Source organism: Balaenoptera ricei, chromosome 16 (genome assembly GCF_028023285.1).
Source record: "Balaenoptera ricei isolate mBalRic1 chromosome 16, mBalRic1.hap2, whole genome shotgun sequence".
In the NCBI taxonomy this organism is placed as follows: domain Eukaryota; kingdom Metazoa; phylum Chordata; class Mammalia; order Artiodactyla; family Balaenopteridae; genus Balaenoptera; species Balaenoptera ricei.
The window spans coordinates 45885181-45912531 of record NC_082654.1 but is presented as its reverse complement, the minus strand read 5'-3'; the positions used below and the strand labels follow the sequence as shown (position 1 = coordinate 45912531).

Here is a 27351-nt window from a genome sequence, read left to right as displayed (position 1 = left end):
GAGGTGAAGAGATAAAGAAAAGGTTCATGTGATGGCTATAGAGCAGACTGCAAGTTGGAAAGATAAAGGCAGACCAATTCTAAAAGTGTAAAATCGTGATATTAAGGGGAACACAGCCTTACTGTCTAGATCAAAGAGTGGTAGCCCATACCAAGAAAGTTTAGGATAAAGGATTGCTGTGCAGTGATGGAGTACATAAATGGAACTCTACCTTTCATAGTTGGGAGATTTTGAAATAAATTTAACAGATTTAGCTAAGTTTAATGGTGAATACAGCCATAAGAAACATCATCTCTCATGTCTATCTTGTATATGGTGTGAGATGAGCCACTGCCTAACCCAATAATGAAAATGTCGATAGGCAGTATTACCAGCAGAAAAACAACTTATCCTATAGTAATGAGCATGTGGGCAATGTTCAAAATTATTTTAAATGTAAAATAAAGCTGGAAATCTATAAAACTCTGATACTTACAAATGAAAACAACTTTTGAAATGGCACTTGAAGAAGCAGGTCTTGACAGAAATTGACTTCTGCTCATCTGTGACAGGTTGGAAGAACTAGAAAGAAATAGACTATCCTCAGAGACACAGGTATTACTGCAAGTGAAGAACATCCAGTTTACACAATGCCTAGCTGACAACATTCTCAGCTTGGCACTCTTCAGTGCCATGTTTGAGGTCGCACTGCCTTTTTTGTTGTTCAGAGACCTTAGGGCTAACGCCATATCGATACCCTTAATTTATAATCTGAATGATATTCACCCATTTACTGATTAAAATTTTATTTCTAGTCTTTCCCCTGGGGCATCATTCCTGGTAACTTCAGCTCATATATGCAATTTTTTTGTTTATGAAATACTTCTTGGGTCCATAAAAAATACTATTCTCAGAAAACGCAAATGTGCAGTTAACAATCATCTTGTGCAAATCTCAGTGTTGTGTATTTTATTTAATCCTTTAAAGTCATAAGTTGTGAAGGGATTGGGGTGGACTGGCATTATTCTTAGTTTGGATCATGACGGTAAGTTGAATGAAAGCAAAACCACTCTTTTACATTAATAACTTTGCATGAAGCCTCAATGCATTGTGTTAATAGTCATATATGAAAATTTTCAAATATACAAACTAAATATCAAAATCCATAAAACTGTACTGTTTTAACACCTTTATAAAATAATTACTAAGTCCCAGAACTTTAGATTAAAACCTTGGCTTTAGATAAAAACGTGGTTCCAGATATTTAGATTTCATGGAGCAGTTAAAAAAAAAAAGTGGGGGCCAAGATAGGGCTGCCAACTTTTTATTTTGCCAAGAATATTGAAAGCAACTAATACTACTATCAATGCCATTTCATAAAAGGATACTTCAATACCACAAAAGTTGGTATAATCATGTAATAAAAATTAAATTCAAGTTGATGACCTTCTGTCAACCTTTTTTTTTTTTTTCTTTAGGGATGCTGAAATTTTAGTCTTGGCTTAGAATTGGGGAACAATGCCTAAAATGCCATTTTGTCCAACCATTTCAATTAAAAGGCTAAGAGGTGAGTGGCTTTGCCTGACATCAGTTAGCGTTAAAATCGGGGAGGAAAAGCAGAGCTTCTGACAACTAGCAGAATAAAACACTGTCACAGATAACCCAAGTATTGAACATGTGGCTAATTAGGAACCTTAACCAACGTTTATCTTAAAACAAAATCATTCATAACTAATACAAAATCAAATAAACCCACCTACTCTGTAGAAAGACTTGGTATACATGACTGCACCTGTTACAATTTGTCAAGGAAAACAACCCCAAGTCATAAACTATCATAATATAACCCATGTCATAAATGATATAATCCAAACTGTGAGCTTTGAATTCTCCAAAATGTTGTGTTCTCAATTACATCGTCTATAATAAATGCTTAATAAATGTCTGCATGAACAGGAGTGTGTCACTCTAAACTTGTCACTGCAAAACAAGTTTCTTCATGACATTAGAAACTTCTCAACCTGGCACAAAATCTTACTGCAGAAATTACTGAAACATAAATGATACAGAGAAGAAAAGATGGTGATGGTGTTGGGGAGCCCCAGTTGCCTGATCTCTCTATCAAATGAAAAAGCAATTAGAAGATATAGGGTATTTCAGTGAGAACAGTAATTGTACACAATGATTTTTGTGTAAAAACATCTCACATTAACTTAACCACACCTACTTTACTTTTTAGGTTAACTAATAACATGAAAAGGTTTTCATATCCTAAAGGAATTCTAGTTCAAAAGCATGTAATAGAATTTTAATATGACCATGGGACTACATTTATCTAATTATTCTGGACTATCAAAATGCTACAGTAGATCTGCATTTCACAGTAAGGTGACCATTTCCAATTTTACCATAATCATAGTCACCCACTTACACCATTGAAAGTAGTTTTGAGAATTGGCACTAGTTTCTTTTTTTTTTTTTCTCCCACTAGCTATAAAAATGCATGACTCATAATAATTTCAAATTCAAAATTAAGAATACAGCTTAGTGTGTTCAAAGGATGTCCCCCCCCCTTTTTTTTTGGCTGCACCACGTGGCTCATGGGATCCTAGTTCCCCCACCAGGGATCGAACCTGGGACACTGGCATTGAGTGTGGAGTCCCAACCAATGGACGACTGGGCAATTCCCTCAAAGGATGTCCTTTTACCTGTAACTTTGGGAGTTCATAGATGTATTCTTCTTTAATAAAATAATTAACCTTTAAAAGCATGATGCTCTCTATTGCTGACCCAATCATACTTATTTGAAAAAGGAGGAAGAGGCATGAAAAAATTCATCCTAAGAATCTTATAGGTAGAATCAGGGTTTGTAGTACTTGAGATTTTCTGCTTAAGATGTGCCTTAAAGACAAGTTCAACTAAGTCATGTGGACTACTTAAAAACTGGTACACACAATTTTGGGATCAACTTTACCTACTATAATATACAAAACCGTACATTAAAAAAATATCAATGATCATACTTAATATAGGAACACTGATGTTTTAGTTGCACTGATTCCTGTTACTTCCAAGGTAATTCTGGATCCTACCAAGTAGAAACATGATTGACTACTACTGAGAATTCAAGTGTCTGCAAAGAAATGAGAATGTTTACCTGTTACCTTTGTCAATTTCAAATTCTGTCTGCTATATTACGTATATATTTTCCCTTCTAACCCATGAAATCCAAAAACCTAATTTCTCTTAAAAAATATAGTAACTACTCCTGTCTTAACTCTTTTATTGCTGCTCCTAATTATTTTCAGTTTTCATATCTGTTTCTGAATCAGCAATGAAATGTAATGTTTCTGGTCTGAAGAAAGTCTCTTTGAAGAATATTACATAAACACTTGTCTTCAAATTTTTGCTTTTAAGATTATACAGTTTAAAAGAGGATGTAATTCTTATTTTTCTCCCAAAACAGCTTCTTTACTAGAATTAATCATGGGCCTGATTATCGAGAATGAGGAAATAAAAATCTTCCCATGCCTCTGATCTACCCTCACGACTACTATTTCTGTCAAGGATGTGTGGCTCTGCGTACAGGAGACTTGATATTATGTGTTCCAATACCTTCAGTGTCCCCAGTTCAAGTGTTTGCCACTCCTTGGCTAGAATTCTGGAACATTATTACATTTTAAGACATCCTTCATGACAACTTTAAATCTCATATCACTTTGATCTAAATTTCCACTACTGGTTTCTTTAATGGATCAATTAAATATCCATGAAGATGAATACAAAGAAGCTACTGTCCCTTTATTATTGACCTGGCCCACTTATAATTATCAGAGTTCATTTTGATTGAAAACACAGAAGCCGTATTTTCTCAGTGTCATTACCACGATCAAGAAGAAAACCAAGGTCATAACAGATTTTTCCTAGATTGTTATTAAGAGATTAACGTAGCTTAATCACACCCAATTTACTTTCTAGGTTAACTAAGTAATATTGAATGGTGATAAGAAACTTACAAGTACAATCTGCACATACACGATTTTGAGAATAATTTAATACGTTAACTTCGCCATACAACTATATTGTAATGCCATTTTTAAATGTAAAGAAATGGATCCTTACAAGACCAAAATAACCCACAGTCCATGAGATTGGATTTTCCTTTTTCCTTGTTTTTTTTGTTTCAACAAACGTGCACCACGATGGTTCAACAAGTAAGGCAAATGCCGTGAATATGAAAGCTGTAGTTTGCAATATACCACATCTAGAACCCAGGGGAGATGAATTAGACACAAGTGGTACTCATTCTAATTAAACGATCAGGAAACATCATGACAGGTTGGTCTGCAGCATCAAAAGTGTCCATTTAAGTGTCTTTTTTCTTAATGATCAGAGGTCCCACGTTGTCTCCAGTTTCTTCATTGTGTTTTGTGTGAGAGCCATCACAGAGTGGGAACTAGGAAGAGAAAGAATGTGAAATGTCTAATTGCAAAATCAGTATTACGTTTTGGCAGAGTGGGGGTGATGCTTAATTCACATGACATGATAACTCAATAGATTTTTCTTGGCTACCTTTTACAGGTTTTCTTAATGAGCATATGTAAAGTGTACACACTAAGGAGGAGGAAGAAATTGACTTGTGGATAATACACAGATCATTAATTGAATTTCCATTTGTGACATTTGATTGTGGATGTGGAAAACCTTTTCCATGTTTACGTACTAGTTATATTTCCTTTCTAGTGAACTACGTCCATGGCCTATCTATTGGTAAGAGCCTAAGTTCATTTGTTTAAAATCAATCTGTTCATTATTCTTTTGCTGATCATCTTTGCAGCAATTTTTTACCCAACCCTTTTTATTTTGCTTATTCGTTCATATCTTTAATTTCTCTACTTTCATACAAATAAGTATTTCCCTTTTTATCATCCTTCATGGAGACTTCTTTCTCCTGGAGATGTGATAAATTTCCATTCCTTTCCAAGATTTCACATTTTAGAAAAAACAGACATTTTTGTGTCCAGTTGAAGGAAAAGGGACAAAACTAAATATTTAACACAGTGTTTCCCAGAGTGAGCTCTGCAAATTAAGAAGTCCTGCAAAATATTCTGATTTAACTTCATTCTGTGTTTAAAAAACATATACAGTTAAGTCACAACATATATTATTATTTTAAAGAGGTTCTGCTGTAAAAAACACGATTTTAACCCCAAATTTCCCAAGCTGATTGGATTATGGACACTTTCACTTTGATACCCATTATCACGGTGTTCTACAGAGCACAATTTGCAAAATTCTGTTCTAAGATCCTGTTGCTTCAATATTATTAGAAGTGATTGCTTCCCAAATTGTTATACCTTTATTCATAAATTTATAAAACTTAATTATACATATAAAAATGCTTATTTATAGGTTCTACATTATCATATTCATCGTCATATTCATAATGGGATAATGACTGTGTTTAAAATGGGCTTCAGTATTTGGTAGGGCTGGTTTTCCTTCACATTACTCTTCTTTGTTAAACCTTTCCTATTTATTCTTTACCTAACTTTATTAAACTTTACCTATTTATTCCTCCAGATAAACTTGAGAATTTTTTGGCCACGTCCTATTTTATTCCTCTTGTGTTTTTCATCCTCAGGTCTCATGCATTTTCTAATAAGATCATTTCTGCCTTACATGTTTTATGGTTATTATAATTAGGTATATATTTTCATACCTGACTACTCTTGATATATATTATATATATAAATATATGTGTGCGTGTGTCTGTGTGTGTATATATATCACTGTTTTTTGAAAATGTCCTTCCTACTGTTAAATGATAAAAATAAGAATGCAACGTTATAGGTGTCTCCTCGGGATTTTACGATTATCAGTACATTATTTTGTTTTTTCCTTCTATATTATACCTTTAATTTTTTATTTCATGTCAAATAATGATAGCTAGCATCTTTGTTTTATTCTTGATGTCTGGAATGTACCTGCACTCTAGAATCTAGCTTCACTGTTTAGTATAAGGTACACTGTTGCACTAAAGGAGCCTATTTAGAAGAGTAAAGTAAGAGGAGTCCTGGCCTGAAGAGTAAAACCACCCATTACTCCATTAAGGAAGTATAATTTTCAATACCTGAAACTAGACAATGATGGTATATAATCTTAAACTTTGATGAGACTTGTCTATTCTAAGATTAAAATAATATTTGGTTGATGTTAAAGAAATTCAATTTTAATTTTACTATCTGCATATAATTCTGGGAGGCGGTAAATTAGTTAAAAACTACAGAAAAACTCAAGGTATCGTCACATCTTATATTTCCAAGTATAAATTATATCTTGGGTGCCAATATAAATTCAATGTATATAAAAGTTACATTATTTCTGTCAATAAGATATGGTACAGTATATTCATATTAAAAACAAGTCCATGCAACAAAAACATGACCCCAAGCTTTCAGTGTTTTCTTGGCATGGATGAGGAAACAGGCCATAAAAAATCAAACTGAAATGTATCCCACAGCAAAGAACAGCATTTCAAAGTGACATATGTTTAATAAACAAACACAGATGATTTTACAGTGAGAATAAAAGTTTACATTGTAAAAAAACTCCATTTTTATAAATAGCACACACAAAACACGTCACTGTATGGTTTTATGCCCACAGGTTATAAAGTACGTTTCTGAAAAATGAAATATTCATAAAGTAAAAAATCTCAAATAATTTACTAAAATAGCATATTTAACTTTTTTTTTTTCCAAGATTTTTTTTTCATGTGGACCATTTTTAAAGTCTTCATTGAATTTGTTACCATATTGCTTCTGTTTTTCGGGGTGTTTTTGGTTTTTCGGCCGCAAGGCACATGGGATCTTAGCTCGCCGACCAGGGATCGAACCCGCGACCCCTGCATTGGAAGGCTTAACCACTGGACCACCAGGGAAGTCCCTAACTTTTATTTTTATTTTAATATCACATTGAAAATACTAGAAAACTAATATATTTTCTCAAATTATTTTTCTCCATATATAAAGGAGAGAAATCTATAGAGAAATATACAAAAGATAAGAAAGCCATACATCTAAAATGAGGATATAATTTTATAATAATCTGGTTCTGCCTAAAAATGGAAATTCACATGTTTCATCATGGTCTTAAAAGTAAACAAGTAAAAAATAAATATTTCTTTAGGGCTTCCCTGGTGGCGCAGTGGTTAAGAACCCACCTGCCATTACAGGGGACACGGGTTTGAGCCCGGTCTGGGAAGATCCCACGTGCCGTGGTGCAACTAACCCTGTGCACCACAACTACTGAGCCTGGGCTCTAGAGCCGGCAAGCCACAGCTACTGAGCCTGCATGCCACAACTACTGAAGCTTGTGTGCCTAGAACCTGTGCTCCGCAACTACAGAAGCCACCGCAAAGAGAAGCCAGTGCACCACAATGAAGAGTGGCTCCCGCTCGCCGCAACTAGAGAAAGCCCACGCGCAGCAACAAAGACCCAATGCAGCCAAAAATAAATAAATAAAATAAATTTTTTAAAAGATTAAAACAAAAAAACAATCTAAAAAATATTTCTTTAAAAAGTAGTGAGTGGGGGGAGGGATACTTTGGGATATTGGGATTGACATATACACACTACTGTATATAAAATAGATAACTAGTGAGGACCTACTAGTATAGCACAGGGAACTCTACTCAGTACTCTGTAAGGACCTATACAGGAAAAGAATCTAAAAAAGAGTGGGTATATGTATAACTGATTCACTTGCTATACACCTGAAACTAACACAACATTGTAAATCAACTATACTCCAATAAAAGTTAAAAAAAAAATAGTGAATAAGGAGATCCTGGCTATTTGTTAATAAACTTTCATGCTTCTTTAAAGTACATAAAGCTTTGTATGCCTTTAAAATGTAAACTCGGTATTCAAAATCATTCTGCTCAGAGGCACAGATATCTTTTAATAGTACTTCCTATATCACTTAACACTAGTCAGAATAATCTCCCAAACTTCATGTGAAGATTAGGCATTCTCATATTTATCCATTAGAGATGTCTCATTTTAAGTTAATGAAAAGACTAAACATTTTTTTCAACCAAGAGCCAAAATGAGTTATCTCAAGATAGGATTAGCAATTTCTTAAGAATACATTGTATGTGTTAATGGAATATATTTATTAAAATTAATTCATGATTCTGATATACAGTATAAATGAATGAATGGTAATTACTTGGCATTAAAATTCAAATGGTAAATTACATAACAATATTTGTGTTTTTCCAGAAGGTGCCTTGTTTCATTTTTGACCTTTCTATACAGGAGAAAAAAAACATGTGGTGGATATATACTTTCAAATGTAATCTAGGAAGTATAGCAGTTTTTGTATTAAATAATAATATAATGAAAATGTGAATTTTATTAACTCATTACAAATTTTAAATGTGTTAAAAATGTCAAGCAAAGAGCTGAAATTGCAAAAAACACAAAGGGTATATTTAATTCAGCTCATGTATCAATACTTAAAAATAAAAGAATCAGAAAATTGATGAGAAAAAAGTTTAGCTCACAGATGATTCTAACATTTGTTCTAAGATGTTAACCTTTGTTTATTAACAAATCCTGGAGAAAAGTTTTTGAATTAAATTGGTTGTATTTCCTGTATGTCCAGAAAATATCTTATCATATTCGTTAACCCAATTAGAAAACTACGAATCCCAAATACCTTTAAAACTAGAGAAGAGAGGGTGTGGAGAAGAGGTGGAAATAAATGTTTAGGGGTAAAAAACACTAGGGATCCTTGCTCTCTACTTGGAAAGCTAGCAACCTTGTCAGGGTCTTCATAAAAAACACAAAACTTGTTTCTTTTTAATGGTCCCACATCTCAAGTTACGATGTTTCTGTTTTTAGGGTGATTCAAGATGGATATAAATAACTCTTCATCCTTGACTTATCTCTTCTACTTGCAAAAATTAAAAGAAAACTTTTTTGAATCTTCCTTCTCCAAACTTTGTATTTTTAATTAGAGTTTGGATTATATTTTCCAAGGAAGTTGCCTGGGGCCATTTGGCTCATTACTATAAACTGCTCTGAGAAACAAGCTTGCTTCGGTTGAGAAAGAAAATAAAAGCAATGAGATCTTTGAGACTAAACAAGAGAATATGACATTTTATACCATTCTTATGTACTTACTTTAGTAAGACGTATGATAGTAGATATAGTAGGAAAATATGTAAGAAAAATTAAGATTTTACAAGACTGTCTTTTTTTTTTTTTTTAATTTAAATTTTATTTTTTTGGCTGCGTTGGGTCTTCGTTGTTGCGCGTGGGCTTTCTCTAGTCACGGCGAGCCCGTGCTGCCCTTCTTTGCAGTGCACAGGCTTCTCATTGCAGTGGCTTCTCTTGTTGTGGAGCACGGGCTCTAGGCACACGGGGTTCGGTAGTTGTGGCACACAGGCTCAGTAGTTGTGGCTCACGGGCTCTAGAGCGCAGACTCAGTAGTTGTGGCGCACGGGCTCAGTGGCTCCGCGGCATGTCGGATCTTCCTGGCCCAGGGCCCAAACCCGTGTCCCCTGCATTGGCAGGCGGATTCTTAACCACTGCGCCACCAGGGAAGCCCTACAAGACTGTCTTTATGTGGATTGGGCAAGCAATGTAACCAATGATCAGAATATTGTTTCTATGAAGAAATGGAGTCAGTGCAACTCACTTTTTTTTTTTTTTTGGCCCCGCTGCGCCACTTGTGGGATCTTACTTCCCCAACCAGGGATCGAACCCACGCCCCCTGCATTGGAAGCGTGGAGTCTTAACCACTGGACAGCCAGTGAAGTCCCATTTCTAACCATTAATAGGGTGGAGACTTTCCATAACTCATGCACACACACCCACACCCACACACAAACCCACCAAAAACAAACCCACCACGAATAAAAAAACCCAACTCAAATCCGGAAATTGTAAAGGAAAGAAAATGATTCTACACAGTTACATTTCATTTCAATTTCAGTTGAGCCCCTGCATGAACTGGCTCACCTTTCCTCTCTTTCTTGATTATCTCTTAGTCTGCCTTCTCCTGCTGTCCTTGTTCAAATCTCTCCTGCCTCCCCAATGGCCACCATACAACTCAGCAAACGACATAATCTACCCCAGGTGACTGGGGGGTGGGAATCTAGTAAGACTATGTTGCACACTCTTCCCTCTGACATCAATGTTCCCTCACCTTGTTTCGAAAGTAAGACTATCTCTTTCTTTCTAAGGCTGAGTCTGAAATCTGTGCTCCTACTCTCCTTTCCTTCCACCCCCTCAACATACCACTGTCTCAAATAGTATCTTTCCCTGTAGTTGCTTTAATCATTTCCTTTGTATTGGTTCCTTTTCTTCTCACTTCACTTAGGGACAGCCCTTCTGTGAAATACTATGAGACAGTCCAGTTTCTGAAACAGCAGAGGGCACACCAATCGGGGGGAAGAGAGGAGGAATGAAGTGTGTTAAAAACATGTAATTTCTGCACATGACTAAGAGATCTGATTCATTAGGTCTGAGAAAACTGCTCAAAATGATAGAAACACACAACAGGTTACTCGTGACTGTACCTTAAGAATGAATTAGAGGGGGGAGGGACAAAATTAAGAGTATGGGATTATCAGATACAAACAACTACACATAAAATAGATAAACAACAGGATTTACTGTATAGCACAGAGTATTATATCCAATAGCTCATAATAACCTATATTGGAATATAATCGGCAAAAAAAAACCCTCCAAAACTGAATCACTATGCTGTACACCTGAAACTTACACAGTATTGTAAATCAATACTTCAATTAAAAAAAAGAATGAATTAAAACTGAATTAGTTTATATCACATATAACTTTTTTTTTAGATAGGAGTTTAAATTTCATTGTATTAGAAACACAACTGGTGTATGAGGAAAAAACTACTGAACATAAACTCAATATAGCCATCTAATCAAAGGTATCAAGCCTTCTGTGGACAGGCATGTAAGTGTGTGACTTGGCACCTGCGTGACAACCTTAGGAACCTCAGGAATGTGGGAAGATTCCAAAGATGCCTGGAGAATAAGAACATACACTAACTTGAATAATATTCAAAGTGAACTTTGAATCGACTCATGTGGGAATAAAAAGTGCCCAAGATTCAGGGAAAATTCAGAACCGACAAACCAAAGATGCAAAGAGGATTAATAATGGTATAAAAGATAAGCTTAAAAAGAAAGAAGACATTGAGAAAATTGAAAATAAAATGACTGGTCTCGCATTCCTTTCCTTGAAGTCTACCTAAGGGAAACTCTAAATAGTATGATGAAAGAATAATCCTGGAACGTTCTGTTGACTTATAAAGTCTAATAAACATTTAAACCACTAGCTTGGCCTGTCTCCATTTGTGATTCTTCCTGAAATACTTGAGATCTTAGTCCATAAAAGTCCACATTTGCTTTATTGACCCTTTACCCTCTGGAAACACCCAACCAAAGCAAATGCCCTTTACTTGGCTTCAAAGCAAAGCTTCAGCGTTCACTCAAGCAGTCATCATATTTTTTTCTTTCCATTCACTGTCATATTTACCGAAATTTTGCCATATATTCAGACTTCTGGCATTTCTTTAGTAGTAATTCATACTGTAATCCATTTGGACACAGCTTCTATTCTAATTATTCTGTGAAAATGACACTAAAAGGTCAGTAGCCTAATTGTTTAACCCCACAGTCTTAGTATAATAGTCTATTCACCTCCTGGTCTTTTGCACAAGCCGATGTTCACAATCAAACCTTCTTTGAAACTTTTCCCTTTTCCGCTGTGAAGCCACGATATTCTTAGTTTTCTTCTAACTCTGGGGCCCATTTCATTTCCTTTTTTGGCTCTTCTCTTTACAAAATGCAGAAAATTCTCCAAGATTTCATACTTAGCCCTTGATTTTTATCTGTACCAAGGATCTGCTGCATTCCTACCCTTGACTCATCAGTTTTGCTGATCGCTATCTCCAACCCTCATGTCTCAGCTTTAGTCCCACATTTCAGACTGCCTGCTGTACATTTCCATTCAAATGTCACCTCAATGTCACTCTTTGAAATTGAACTCCTCATTGGTGTCCTGGAAAATGAGCCATTCACCCCGAATTCCTTATTTCCGTTGATGGCACCACCTCTTCTAACCCTACAATCCTATCTTAAGATACTTCAATGAGCTTTAGTCTTCCTCCCCCAATCTTTCACACAAATCAGTCATTGCATTTGGCTGATCCTTGCCTCAAAATGGTTCATGTATCTGTTCATGCTTCTCCATTCCCACGGCCAGCACTCTGGTGCAAGTATAACTTTATATCTGAAATCCCTGACAAGAAGCTCCCCCATGTTGGGAGGCACAAATTCCTCACGCTGGTACTCAAGACTCTCCTCAATTTGGACTTATTCCTGCGAGGAGGGAGGTGCAAGGACCAGACTAGATTCTTCATCCATCCCACTTTCACTCATGAGTCCTTTCCCACAGATTCTGAGAAAGAGTCCCCAATACTTGCTAGTGTATTCCAATGCCACCAACCTTTCCAGGGGCAATTTAACTCCCATGTATATATTACTATGCTTTCCCAGAAAATTCTAGCCCACAGTGCAACAAGCTCTTCCTTTTATTTAAAGCACTCGTACTGCATCTACTACACACATCTATGATACCTGCTGTTTTACTATTTACCTGTTCTCAAGCATGTATATAGTAATAGAAACTAAATGAACTACTTAAGATCACTGACTAAAGAACTATTACAACTCCGGACTTAGAAATTCCTTAATTTCTAAAGGTATTACTTTTTATATTTTGGAGAGCAACAAGAGAATGAAACCTATTATAGGTGTTAATTTTTAAAAAACAAACCAGATCTAGTCTACAGAATATTATTGAGGATTATTTTCTAGCAACTCCACTAGTACTTATAAACAATCCCACACTCCAAATGAACAGTGCTCTTCTTAAGGAACAATTTTTGTAATGGGACTATTAATTTTTGGTTCATATTCCATATATTCATCAAGCAGTTTTCAGACACAATGACATAATCTAAGCACTCTATCACCACTGGATTATACAGTATCAATTGTATCCGGAGAAGGGGGTTAGTGGAATATGCTTTCCAGTACCTAGTATGTGACTTCTTCCTTATCTGGGATACGTGATTTGTGATAATGGCTTTCCACTGTGGGAAGAGGTCCCTGACATAACATGCTTTCAGAAATAGATACATCATTTTTATTGTCTATTTTCTTAGGCCTTATAGTGTCATCTTTAGTAAAATCCATTTTATTTAAATGCTAATAGTGGCAGTACACACAGTATTTCACCATATTTCTCTAAATATACCAGAAATTCTGAAGTCATTCAATGTATGAAGCTTTTCAAGATGACCTTAGGAGAGCATTTTACCATCTTCAGATAACCAGCTGTCATCACTATCTCAAAGCTGCAGGTATCACAGAGATAATTCCAGACGGAACTTGATAAAATGCAATTCTCACAAAAGAAAATAAAGATACAAAAAAATCCTGTGTTAGATAAGATATTTAAATATAGGAGCTGCAGCTTAAAAAAAGCTTAGGATACAGGGTCAATACATATGTACCAGGTAAGAAATTTTCAGGGGTAATTTTCCAAAAGTTTCTCTTGATATTTCTAAAACTTGTGCTAGAATCTAGGAGCTTGAAATCTCAAGGGAAAATAAATGACCTCTTCTGTTTCTCTTTGTATTTAGGCTGCATACTCCTTTTCCTGGGATAGTGAATGCTAACACCCACTTGGGGAGGAAATTCTAAGCGTAAATAAAGGGATTTTTCTCTCTTCTTTGGCCAAGAATGTGGTTATATTTGCCTAACTCGATGAGGGTACGATGCAATTTCACTGCATGGTGGTTATACATTTTAGTAAATATATTCCTGAAGAGTACACAGAAAACAGAGAAAAACAGAATCCATTAAAAAAAAGGAAGCAAAGGAGAAGGGATATCTTGATATTTGATGGTACCAGTGTGACAGAATAGTTTAAACGAAATGTTGCATTAAAGACGGCACTGGCATAAAGGACTTGCTTCTCTTACCTTCTTGGACCTCCAACAACGGCAGTACACAGCTTTATCTCCCAAATCCTCCATGTCAAAAGCGTGTACTACCTTGGGGTTGTCTTTCTGGATGTGAGGGTTTACCATAGATTTGTTGCGATGATCTTTGACATAAAATCTTTTGTAAGCTAGATAACCAACTGCAGCTGTCCCAGCAGCAATGGTAACCGCTGCAATCCATTCAACTAGAGCAGGAAAGGAAAACAGGAATGATTATCAAAACCAAAATCTATACTAATAATCTAACACGAACGTTCAGGAAATCCAGTTTTTGAGTACCAAGCATCCCAACAGTCAAAGGTGTTTAACATTAAAAAAATGATCAGAACACACTGGTGAAGTAGTCCCTTGTTAAAACCTACCCCAGCCCTTACAGAGGCAATTGTGTATTCTCTATTCAGTATTGTTAGCTAAGTTAAGATAGAAGAGGGAAACTTAAAAATTATTTTATAATTGGAGAAGAAACAAAGTTTAGTAATCTTTTTAAAGTGTTCATAAATAGATTTAAAATAACCTGTGAGCCTGCAGATACCTATTGCTTTAAAAAAAAAAAAGATACATATAAAAATTCAGATTACTAATAAGGCCATAAAAATTCAGATTACAAACAAGACCCTCCTCATCCCTCTAAAGATCAGGAGGTGATTATGTTAACAAAATGACTCATCAGAGTTCTTTTTTTTTTTTCTTTTTGGCCACACCTGAAGCATGCAGGATCTTAGTTCCCTGACGAGGGATTGAACCTGTGGCCCCTGCGGTGGAAGAGTGGGGTCTTAACCACTGGACCGCCAGGGAAGTCCCCGAGTTCATTTCAATAGTAGGTCCTTTAGTCATTTAAAAATGCATAACCACAAACAGAATTGGTATCCAAAGAAAAAGAAAGGACAAATAAAACAAAACCAACCCTTAATATTAAACATTCAGAGGAATATATCCAGCAGCATTCTGGGCTTCCAGTCATTCAAAAGCTTTGTTTTTGTTTTTGTTTTTTTAATTTCAAAGTGTCTCATTAAAATAAAACTCAGAAGGTACTAATTTTATAGAAAACATAATATAATTAGTTAGATTCTCCTTTAATAAATTCTAAATTTCCATTATCTACCAGTGGATGATCTGAATTCCCTATAAACTTCATTTTAAATTTAATGACATTTTTCTGTGCAATTATTTGCTTGACTAATAGGCCATCTATTTATTCTGTTCACGTAGCTTTTCAAGGATCCCTTAGAAATCCAAGCACTTAACAACTACCCCAGTTCCAGAGAATTTTGGAGAGGAGGGAGTTCTGCATAGTCTGGTTAGCCTCAGCCTCAGAGGAGAGCTGTCTATTCCCAGCATGGAGTGGACTGCAGGAAGAAGTTGAACAGGGGTCAGGATAAACACACTGGACTGCGTCCCAGCATTTCCTAAGTCAGATCTTCACAGTGTTTGAAATAAGTTCCCAGACTATCAAATAAAGCCCTAGAGAGATAAGTACAAAAAACACATTCCAAGACCAAATAAAAACATATAATGAATAATTAACTGTATGGCTTACTTGCACTACTGAGTCAAATTTCTTATTGTACTAATGTGATTAATCACTGAACCTAATGGTTCCTTACATAAAATTGGAGTTCATTCTCACAAAACTCTAATGGAAAGGAACAACCACTCTCACACTTAGTTCCTTTTATCTTGGTCTTCTCTTCTAGCTTATTTAATAATTTAGTTTTCATCAAGTGTTCCTAATTAGCATGTTCCTTGGATTCTATTTTCAACCACAGTTATTTTTCTCTATGAAAAAATTTAGTTTGTTTTCCTGCCCACACAACAGTTCTATTCCTCCCTGCTATAATCCCCTAAAATAAACATTAACTTTATGCCCTTCCCAGACGCTGTGTGACTGAGAAAAGTTAATAAGTCATTTGATAGCTTCAAACCTTTGGCTTCATTGAAAGATACTTTAAACTACACACCTTGTGTAGATTTGCCCTGAATTTTTTAATTTATTATTTTTAAAAATTTGTTTTATTATGAATGTCATCATTTTTTCTCATTGGTAAAGAATACTTTCTTTTTTTTTTTTTGGCTGCGCTGCACAGCTTGTGGGATCTTATTCTCCCAACTAGGGATTGAACAGGAGCCCACGGCAGTGAAAGCTCCAGTCCTGGAGCTGGAGTCCTAACCACTGGACCGCCAGGGAATTCCCTGCCTTGAATTTTGGTGCTGCTTCATGGTATCATTCTGTGGCAACTCCAAGCAGGGCTTAAACTTTACTGATTTCTAGCTTGATTCATGATCTTCCTTTCTGATGCATTTTTTACCATGGAAGTCCCTTGAGAAAATGTCAGGAGTTATAGCAATCTACTTCTTAGCTAATGGAAAGCCACTCTGAATAGTTAATGTACCTATCACAAAATGGGCTAAAATACTGCTTTGCCCATATATATTCAATTATGTTTGCTGAATGTTAAATCCTTAGTATAAACTTAAAAGAGGGAAATATCCCAAAAGACTGAAATAATACAATTCCCTAAATGCTGTTGATCTTAGTTATACCTTACTTTTGAGGTGAAGTGTCAAGTAATCTCTATCAGATTTGTTTTAATGATGCCTACATATTACATAAAGGTCTGAGGTCCAAAGAACAACTACAATTGGTTAGGATTAATTGGTCTCATGATATAAAAAAAGAATCCTATAGGAATTTCTACCTGAAACTTATGATAGGCCAGAAGAATCTTTCTCAGCCATCAAAACATCCTTCTATTCTCTTTTCTCATTATTACCAACTGAATCCATATGGTGACTTTTTAAAAACCTTTACTTCCCTTGGATTTTTTTGATGGTGGAAGAAATGACAGAATAACTGACACAGAGGGAACTAACTCTAGATATTACCCAAGAGTGGCTGCCCTGTGGGGACTCAAAACATGCACTCTGTGACCCTACGCCCTAAGGAGGGTCACTGATGAACCTTTATAAATGTCATAGCACCATATGTGTGTTAGGAAATGGCTTTGCACTTGCTCCAATGAGTTTTTTAGACTCACAGAGCCAGATAAGGTCTTAAGAAAACAATTTCCATCCCTCCCCCCTTCCCAGATTCTAATTCTCTAACCTCATTAGAGACAAATGTAAAAGTTCCCAGAATAAGAAAAATGTTGCTGTTTTATCATTTCATTACTGTAGCCTGAATCAGTCTTTTCTGGCAAAAAGCTATGGATGCCACTGGCAACTCTAGGGAAAAGAAAGAAAAGGAAACTATATGGAGATAGACAAGAGTGATGATGGATTCAAAAGTCAACAATTACAATAGAGAAAGAATTGAAAACCCAAGACAGTAAACAAATAAACAATAAAACCCAAGTAACATTTAGTTCTTGATAGTGTACATGCCTATTAAGTACAGACACCATCTCAGGTTGAACAAGGGACTATATCAAGACCCAATTTCTAAAGATATTTCAGTTGGCACCTTTCAGACATTCTTTCAAAACTGGTGTCCAGAAATATCCTAAGCCTTATTTTTGCCTCTTCTACTTTATCCTTACTTCCCTTTTCTGTACACCTCTCTCAAGGTATAGTGTTCCTATAGTTAGATAAAACCCTTACCTTGCTTAATAATGCTCTCTATCTATACAAATACCATGAATACATCAATATAAAGAAAATACAAAAAATACATTTCTAAATAATCCCTCCCTTTCTTACTCTTCCCCTGGCAATCTTTGTATAATCTTTGGTTTTCTCTCTTAGGATTATTCAGAGATAGAGAAAACATCAACTTGTTCCCAAATCCCACACCCATATTTATAACTCATTTCTTTACTGTGGTAAATCATTTTGCTTTAACCTAAGACAGAAATCTCACCCTGCTTCTTTTCCTTTAGCCCCTTTGGTAGCTCCAAACTGTCCTCTCCTACCCAATGTCAACTGCCATAGAATCAGAATGTTCCTTCCACCTCAGGAGCGGGGGAGGGGAGCTGTGTTTAAATCTTTGCCTCCCTTAGGTCCCCCTCAGATTGGTAGGCTGTGCCTGGTAACATTTTTCTCTCAAGGCCTGGTGTACAGGCAGTGTTCAATGTTAGTTAAGTAAAAAGAAATAATAGATTCCTAATTTGAATTTGCAACTCCATCTGTCCATCTTACTATCACATTGCTCTTACACCAAATGACTTCTCTTTGGCCTCATCTTTTTTTTTTTTTTTTTTTTTTAAATTTTATAGCTACTTTTATTTTTATTTATTTATTTATTTATTTTTGGCTGTGCTGGGTCTTCGGTTCGTGCGAGGGCTTTCTCTAGTTGAGGCAAGTGGGGGCCACTCTTCATCGCGGTGCGGGGACCGCTCTTCATCGCGGTGCGCGGGCCTTTCACTATCGCGGCCCCTCCCGTTGCGGGGCACAGGCTCCAGACGCGCAGGCTCAGTAGTTGTGGCTCACGGGCCCAGCTGCTCCGTGGCATGTGGGATCTTCCCAGACCAGGGCTCGAACCCGTGTCCCCTGCATTAGCAGGCAGATTCTCAACCACTGCGCCACCAGGGAAGCCCTGGCCTCATCTTAACCTACTGTATCAAACTGTGGAATTTCAATACTTCCTGAGATTAAAAATAAAACTTCATTATGGAACCCTTCAGACATATACAGAAAATACTGTAATGACCTCCCATTTACCCTCACCCAGCTCCAACAAGTATCAACTCACTGCCAATCTTGTTTCATCTACAGCCCCCAAATCCCCTATTATTTATTGTTCATAACCCATAGGAGCTAACTCCTGTATTCACAGTATGATCTGCACATTCCTTCTCAGATTAAAAGCAAACCCTTGAATAGTTACTTTAAATGACTCAATAAATTTATTGAACCCAAACAGTATTTTTATATGTTGAAGTTAAATGGATTGGAAAATTATGAGTTAGTTTCAACAAAAGAGACAACGATATAACAGTCAGAGAATAAGAACTTATGAAATTTAGTTTTGGTTACAAGCATTGTAGTGCTCAGGGTTTGGGAAGTACAATAAAGCACAGGCAGATAGACTAATGCCTATTTTGTAACTGGACGGTAAAGCAAAATATGAAGAAAAAAAGTGACTTGAGGGGACAGCAGGAAGAAGGAAGGCCTTCAAAAATATTTGGTCTAGTTGGCTTTTTTTTTTTTTTTTTAATGAGGGTGAATTATGAGTGACTTCGGGCTGAAGAGAAGAAAATCCCTGTGAGTGAGAGGCCAGAAGAATTAAGAGCCATTGGTATCATTACTGAGGCAAGAGCTTAAGGAAGCAGGAGAAAATGGCATCTGGATGATATAGAGAGAACGGCCTCAGATAATCTCTTCCTTGCAAATAGAAGGGAAGGGATTAAGAATGAGAGCAGATTCAATGAGTCTTGGAGATATTAAGGAGCAAGAAGTTTAGTAAACTTCCTAGAGGTCATCTATTGGGTATGAGGAGGAGTCACTAGAGAATGGGGACTCTGTAGCAGTGAAAGGCACTTAATGTTTCTTAATGTTTCTTACAGTTTCTGAAACTGTAATAAATATTTGGTATCACATAAAAAATAAGTTTGGTATAAGTATGTCAATTATACCTCAATAAGAAAAAAAGAAGTTTGGTAATATCGACCAAATGGGCATCAAAAGCCATCTCACTGACTGGGATCTTCGGATTACCATTCCAATCACTCATCCTCACTGCCTTTCCCAGATTCATGTCCTGACCTGATCTCCATTCATTTTATTTCTAACCCACCCATTATTTTTTTCCTGAATATAAACAAGAATTCTGCATGCACATACACACCCTTTTATTTATTTAACATATACTTATATAGTGCTTACCACTGCCAAATACCATTCTAAGCCCTTTATAATTATATAGTATATACACAAATTATAAAAAAATATATATAATTCACTTACTTAACTGAGAAAAGACATGGTCATCTTCCCCCAAATCAAAAGATCTAAATTGATTTTCAATCTACAGGAATGAACAGGTTTGGTTTAAACACTGAGAGTAGAACAATTTGAGATCTAAACATTACAAAACAGATATTCTGTCCCTACCTTGCCACACCACTATATTTGAGGAAGAAAGCACGGGTAGAAGTGATTTACAAAGGCTTTGGGGTCCCTCCCCATAGTCCTCACAGCAGTCCTTACGCTTTTAGGTGAAATAAAAAGCAGTTACTTCTTGGGCTTCCCTGGTGGCGCAGTGGTTAAGAATCCGCCTGACAATGCAGGGGACACGGGTTTGAGCCCTGGTCTGGGAAGATCCCACATGCTGCGGAGAAACTAAGCCCGTGCGCCACAACTACCGAGCCTGCGATCTAGAGCCCGCGAGCCACAACTACTGAGCCCGCGTGCTACAATTACTGAAGCCCGCGCACCAAGAGCCCATGCTCTGCAACAAGAGAAGCCACCGCAATGAGAAGCCCACGCACCGCAACGAAGAATAGCCCCTGCTCGCTGCAACTAGAAGAAAGCCCGCGTGCAGCAACGAAGACCCAACACAGTCAAAAAAAAAAAAAAAAAAAGTAGTTCTCATAACAAAGTTGAGTACCTAAAGTTTAAGCTAATAACCCAATTGACGAAGCAATTTCCTATCCCTTAGAAAATGGCAAAATAATGGGAAAGTCACCTTTGGATTCCCATATAGTTAGATCAAAAAAATAACAAACTTGTCTTGATTACAAGAAAGATTAGCTTATAGTCTTAAGAAGTCTTAGGGTTCACCTATTTCACATTTCAATAGTATGCTACCTAAATGGAGTTTAGTGCCCAATTATACAAAATGACTCCACATTAAAAAAAACCACTTTGGAATCTTTTGTCCCAAATCACACAAGTGCAAACTGTCTTCCTATAAGATTATCAGTGGCTCAAGTCACATGAATATCTTATTTTACACAATTGTCCAATTCCTGGGAAAATTTTTTTTTACAGTAAAAATCACTCCGTTTTAAATGTACGAAGGTGCCTCTATTTAAAGGAGCCTAAAGATGAGTATCCTTTGAAATACGTTTTGCAAATAATCACCTCCTATATACCGCATTAGTAACTTAAAAATGTCATGGGTTATCACCCTCACTCTGACAGATAACTTTGGCAACAAGTGGAATTCTCCAATTTATAGAATCTATTACAAAATTAGGGCCAAGTTAGTAGGGACCTTTTACAGAACCTGGCACTCCAGATACTCAATATTTACTAAATGAATCAAGTAGACTATTTTAAATTAATTTCTGTACAATCTACCTTTACCTAACTACTGTTACAGGTAACCAAACCTTGAGGGTGGTATTTTTTTTTTTTTTTTTTTGAGGGTGGTATTTTATACCTGGGCAAAGATCACATGTATCTCGTAGCGGTACAAACTATTATATTAACAATTATACTACCACCAAGAATTGTTATAAAGTGAAGCTCTAGAAAGCCTCTTAATTTTAATCGGACCTTCTGTTAAGTAACATTTCCAAACGCTAGGTACTAGCACAAGGGAAGCAAGGCTGAGAAAGGTGAAGGCTCAATGAGCTCAGTTTTCAATCCTCTCTCCTGGACTACTGCCACCGAGGTCCAGATGCCAGAGGCATTAAAAACAAAAAACAACAACAACAAAAAACCCTGGGAAAACTGAAGACCTCGGATTGGGTGCCTTCCCTTTAAAAAATGTGCAAAACTAAGCTGTGATTAGTCATGCATCACTTGAGGGTTGCAGGACATCTACGTTCTCACTCCACGGTAATTTAAACGTTGAGAAGGGGGAAGAGGGGTTTTGTTTTTTGTTTTCACCTTTCCTTTTTTTCCAGGCCCTGTGACACAACAGAAAGGAGTCTCAGGGGAGAACAAGAAAAGCTAGCAGCGCCGCGGGACAGTTAGGGGACTACCCAGACCTGGGTAGATGCCTGCATGGCCCCCACGCCACTTTTGCCCCGGGATCATACCCTGACCTGACCCCCGTGCCCCGTGTGGCCCGGGGAGCCCGCAGGTCCGCGGAGCGCTTGCCCTTCTCCATCTCAAGGTTACAAGACTGGCGGGAACGCAGGGCAGCCGTAACAGCCCTAAGAGGTGCTGACGAAGCTGCAACCGGTGCGCAGGCCGCCAGCCTCACCCGCTCCCATGCCCCACTTCACCTCGTACGCTGGAAGTCATACTCATGGCGCCGTCGCTTGCAAGGATGTGCACAAGACACTGAGCACAGACCGGCTCGAGCGGACAGCGGGAGTCAAGGTGCGACAGGCGTCTGTCCTAAGGGCGAACTGCAGGCTGCGACCGCGCAGGCGCCGCGATAGGCCATAAGCACGTGTGTATTAAGCAGCCGGGCTGATGCTGAGCATGCGCGAATCTGCGTTCCGGGCCTTTAGGAAGTCCTAAGTCCGGATTTTGACAGCCGTAAGAGGTGGGAGGAGGAAAAGACCAAGAGAGGTAGCAACTGAGTTTGCGCAATCCTGAGGGGCTTGGTCCTGGAGCCCAGCGGACGGGCCTTTGGAATAAGGAATCCGGACCAGGTTTTACGTCTCTCCCAGGTGTGCGGATTTATGGGGGCAGAGGGTGTGTGCGGCTATAACACTTGCCATAATCAGTTATCAAAGGTTTTACCCAAAATTTTCTTGCTTAGTCTGGTACCTGCAAGGCCAGGTCCAGTCTTCACTTGAAATGCCGGACACAGGAACCAACTGTGGTGTCCCATCCCAGAATCTTCCCCTCGCTCCCAGCGTGCATCCCCTTTCTCTGCCTTCCAGCCAATTCTTGATCACCTTGGAACTTGCGATAAGGGTCGAGTGGGAGAGAGAAAAAAACGGCTCATTTCTTTAAAAAAAATGTGCTCACTTTTAAAAAAGTTAAGATTATTCCCTATCTTCTACAGTCTGAAATCAGTGTCGGTTTCAAATTTTTTTAATTAGCTGTTTAGGGGCAGCAATTTGGGGAGGGGGGATAGGATTACTTGAAGGATGTTCTGGAGGTGCGTCTTCTAAGAAGCTGCCTGTTTTTACTCCTGTTGTTATCTGTGCAGGGTGGGAGTTGGAGGAGGGAGGTGATTGCAGTTAAAGGGTGGTCTTCCAAGCCTCCCTGGGCACCGCTACTGCCTCCCAACTCTCCTAACGCGTGACTGACTGCCCCTCACAACTGGGAGCCCCTGATGTCTTTGAGCTTAACCCCGAGAAGCGCTGAAGCGCGCACTGAATGAATGAAGGCACACCAGCCCTGGCGGCACCGTAAGGCCAACCGGGTGGGAATGAGAAGAATCGTGAGCGTGGTCACCTCATCCAGGTCGCCTTCCGCTCGCCCCGGCAGCGCCGAGCGCGCGCCCTGCCGCGGGGGTCCCGTCTGGCGGCCTCTGGGCATGCTCAGTAGCGGCGGCGGCCGCGGGTCGCGCAGTAGGAAGCTCGCGGCGGAGGCGGCGGTGCTGGCGGCGCTGACGCGCGCGCGGCAGCTAAGGGGACTGGAGGACGGCGGGAGGGGGCGGGGGCACGGGAGGTGGGGCCGCCGTCGCCGTCAAGGCCCCAGGGAGCGCGGGGCGCCACCGCCGCCGCCGCTTATCCGCTGGGGTCAGTCTCCTGGGCTGCGCCCGGGTCGGCGGCCGCGGCGGCTGAGCAGCGAGAGCCGGGAGCCGAGAGACGCGCTCCGCCGAGAGTTGGGCAGGGCAGAGCCCGCGCCTTCGCGGCGTCATGGGCCCCCTCCTCGGGCCACAGAGGGCACCAGCCGCAGGAACCCCCGGGCCTCCTCGCGGCCGAGCCTGAGCGACCCCCGGGTTCTCCGGCGTCCCCTCCCTCCGCCTTATTTTCTTCCCTGCTCTCGCTGCTGCTGCCGCTTCAGCTCTCCGTTATGGCAACGGAGCCGCCATCCCCTCTCCGGCTTGAGGCGCCCGGCCCCCCAGAAATGCGGACCCCACCGGCGGGCGAGACCGCCCGCGAGGGCACCCCGAAGCCGGCGGGCGGCAGGCTCCGCTTCCTCAACGGCTGCGTGCCCCTCTCGCATCAGGTGGCCGGGCACATGTATGGGAAGGACAAAGTGGGTAAGTGGGGGTGGCGCGGAGCTCGCCGCACCCCTTCCGCCTTACGCGAGCCCCGGGCCGGCCGAGGTAGCCTGGGGCCCGCTGGCCGGGCCGGACGCCCCTCCGGGTGTGTACGCCGCACCCCCGGTCTCTTCCGCTTTCCCCCAGAGCCTCGCGACCCGTGCAGCAGGGGCTCGAAAAGTGGTACGATTTCTGGGGTGTGGGGCGTCAGGCGGGCAGCAGGAGGTGGCGGGGAGAGGAGTGTCTGGTCTCCGCAGGGAGGGTGGGTATTGATTGAAGACGGCTTTCGTTGTTAGTGAAAATAAGGAACTTCATTTTTACTGGACGGGGAAGTAAATTCTCCCCTGAGCACAAGGTCTGTTTATTATAGGCGGGCAGCTAGTATTGCAAAAGAAAAGGAATGAAATGCAGATGATGCTAATCTAGTGCTTCTCTTTTGGGTGCAGCTGCATAGCTGGAGGGGAAGAAACAAGTGTTTTTTTGTTTTTTGTTTTAAAATGTTTGTTTGTTTGGGTTTTGGTTTTGGTTTTGGAAGCTTGTCCTGGTTTATCCGGGATCTCTCTCCGCGCCCCCTTGAGAGGTTTTTCTGATATCTCCTGGATTTCTCCGGGAGGCGTGGTTTCAGGAATGCTGAAACTCGGATTCACGTTAGGAAATACACCCTACTATTGTACTAGGATGGTACACAAATAAGACAATCAGTTATTCTTGATCATCTTTATAAGATTGTGTCATGGTCTGTGTAGTACATTTTTTGAGTCACGGCGTTTAAAGCACAATCCAGGGCCTTTTTATTCTCTTGGTGATGTAAAAGTTCGGTTTAGAAACTGGAATTCGCCTGGCTTACACTGGTTCCTAGGCCATGATTACTTGGGGAATCAGATGGAGGCGTATGTGAGTAATGCGGATCTTGGACCTGGAAACCATTGAGGACAATTTGGTTTGTGCTGATAAGATGATTCCGGTTTAGGCTGGTAAGATAATACTGACATTTTTAGGCGAGGTAACTGAAGCCAAGGCTGGTTAAGTGACAAGCCTAAAGTCACAAAGCTACTGTGTGTAGAATCTGGAAACCAAGGGTCCTGCTTCAGAGCACTGTTTTTTTCCCCACCGTGTATTGTGCTTGTAGAAAACCACTCAAACAAGGATTTTTGAAAATGGATGAGATTGAATGTATGTTATTTCCGAAAGAACAACATTTCCCACTACTTTGATCTTTACCTACTCCTTTTCTCTTTTTCAAAATTAGGGGTTAATGATGTGTCAGTTGCGTGCCTTTCTACCCATTAAATTGTTAGTTAACTTGTTCCTTGAAGTTAGCTCTCTCTATATATTGATACATACGTAATTTGTTTTTTTCTGAACTATTTGAGAGTAGGTTGTATATATCATGCCCCTTTACACAGTAATACCTCAGCGAGTATTTCCTAAGAATGTACTTTAGTGTGTATTTCTGTAACCACAGCGCATTTATCAAATATGGAAAATTTAACCGTGATACAATGCTTTAATCTGTAGTCCATATTCTGATTTTGTCAACTCTTCCAATAATGTCTTTTATCATATTTGGTTTTTTTGGCATAGGAACTAGTCCAGGATCATTTGTTGCATTTAGTTGTCATGTCTCTTGGAATTCTTTAATTTGTAAGTTTCTCAGCCTTTCTTTGTGTTTTTTTTTTTTTTATGATATCAATTTTGAAGAGTACAGGCTAGTTATTTTATAAAATATTGTTTAATTTGGATTTCTGATGGGTTCTTATGATGAGATTCAGGTGATACATTTCTGGCTGGAACATTATAAAAGTGTGTCCTTCTTAGGGTATCACGTCTAAAGTCCACAGTGTCTATCTGCCCATTATTAGTGATATTAACTTGATCATCTGGTCCAAGTGTGGTCTGGCTTCTCTACTACATAGTTAATATTTTCCACCTTGCAATAATAAGCTGTCTACGGAGAGATGATTTAAGGTCATGCAGATATTGGGATCCTCATACTTTACCCCTAGATTAGACATCTATTGATGATTCTTGCCTGAAGCAGCCTTTACTCTGATAGTTGAAAAATTGTGATTTTTCCAATTCTACCACTCCCTCTATTTTAACAGTCAGCATTCTGTTGTAAGAAATAGCCCTCAGAGAGGAAGAAAAAAAAAAGCCTTCCACTCACAGATACAGAGAACAAACTAATGGTTACTAGAGGGGAGGGGCAGTGGGAGGAGCAAAATAGGTGAAGGGGATTAAGAGGTACAAACTACAAACTATGAGGTATAAAATAAGTTACAAGGATGTTATGTACAACACAGGGAATATAGTCAATATTTTATTTATTGAAGTATAGTTGACTTTGTAAGAAAAGGAAAAAAAAAAAGAAATAGCCCTCCATTACTACTATGCATATGTGTTCTTTTTTATGATCACTTTGGAGTCGTGGATTCTTATTTTATAAAGTGTCATAACCCATTATAGAGCTTGTTTATTTTGCTGTCCCAATTGTCCTAGATTTGGCCAATTGGGAGCACTTCCTTCCTTTCTGTCACAAGTTATTTTTGCCTTATCTCGTGCCTTCCCTTCCCAGCTCTGGAACCAGCCATTTTCTCTAAGGAGCCCTGGTTCATTTTTAGTGGGAAATGGTATTTAGAAACCAAGATCTGGGTGCAGGTTTGCTCATTGCCACTAGGGTGTTATTGCTTCCAGGTCTTTTCAATACACATAACTAAAAAGTATGTATAAATATTTTAGAAATCATAAGTACATACTGATACTTCCAGTTTCATTCCAACTCCACAGAGTTGTTTTCCTTTTCCTGATTCTAAATGTTTCCCGTTTGCCTCAGTGAGAACCTGGCTCCCAGCAATATTAATTTTTTTTTCTTAATCCTATTATCTTCAGGATTTCTATACCCATACTACTCTAGAAAACAAACCTAGAATAAAGAGTGCAAGATGAGATTCCCTTTTACTGAAGGTATGTGGTTGGAAACTCTTCAAAAGTTATTTGGATTAGGATTTTTTTGGTGTGTGTGGTTATTTTTACCCCCCTCTTGTCAATGGTAATATTATTCATTTGAAATACAGTTGGATTCATTTGTTTCTGTTTAAATTCAGTTCCCTTCCTTCAGTGATATATCAATATTTTTGAATGGTTATAAAATTACTAAGCTTCCAAAAGTCAAAACTTTACAAAAAGGTATATCAGAAGTGTCACTCTATTCCCTATCACTCCATCCCATTTCTCAGCATCCCTTGTAG

General features: G+C 38.8%; 2 protein-coding genes across 6 annotated transcripts in view; one reads left to right on the top strand and one right to left on the bottom strand.

Annotated features, from left to right (window-relative positions):
• Window positions 1-4011: 4011 nt before the first annotated feature.
• CISD1 (CDGSH iron sulfur domain 1) lies at window positions 4012-22810 on the bottom strand. 2 transcript variants are annotated; one of them, XM_059899751.1, is made up of 3 exons: window positions 22714-22810; window positions 14086-14291; window positions 4012-4435 (listed from the first exon to the last, which is right to left on the bottom strand). In XM_059899751.1, the coding sequence occupies exons 1-3, from the start codon at window positions 22775-22777 to the stop codon at window positions 4346-4348; spliced, it is 360 nt and encodes a 119-aa protein (XP_059755734.1). In that variant the 5' UTR covers window positions 22778-22810; the 3' UTR covers window positions 4012-4345. The 2 variants fall into 2 exon arrangements, with proteins under 2 accessions (XP_059755734.1, XP_059755735.1); XM_059899752.1 differs by lacking the exon at window positions 22714-22810 and adding an exon at window positions 22221-22419.
• A 750-nt stretch (window positions 22811-23560) lies between these two features.
• IPMK (inositol polyphosphate multikinase) overlaps window positions 23561-27351 on the top strand; it is a 38299-nt gene continuing 34508 nt past the window's right edge. For 3 of the 4 annotated variants that reach the window (XM_059899748.1, XM_059899749.1, XM_059899747.1), the window contains exon 1: window positions 23561-24103. In XM_059899748.1, coding sequence (XP_059755731.1) covers window positions 23914-24103 — 190 coding nt within the window. In that variant the 5' untranslated portion in view covers window positions 23561-23913. Of the gene's footprint in view, window positions 24104-27021; window positions 27068-27351 lie in introns of those variants that run through there. The other variant, XM_059899750.1, reaches the window with a different exon arrangement.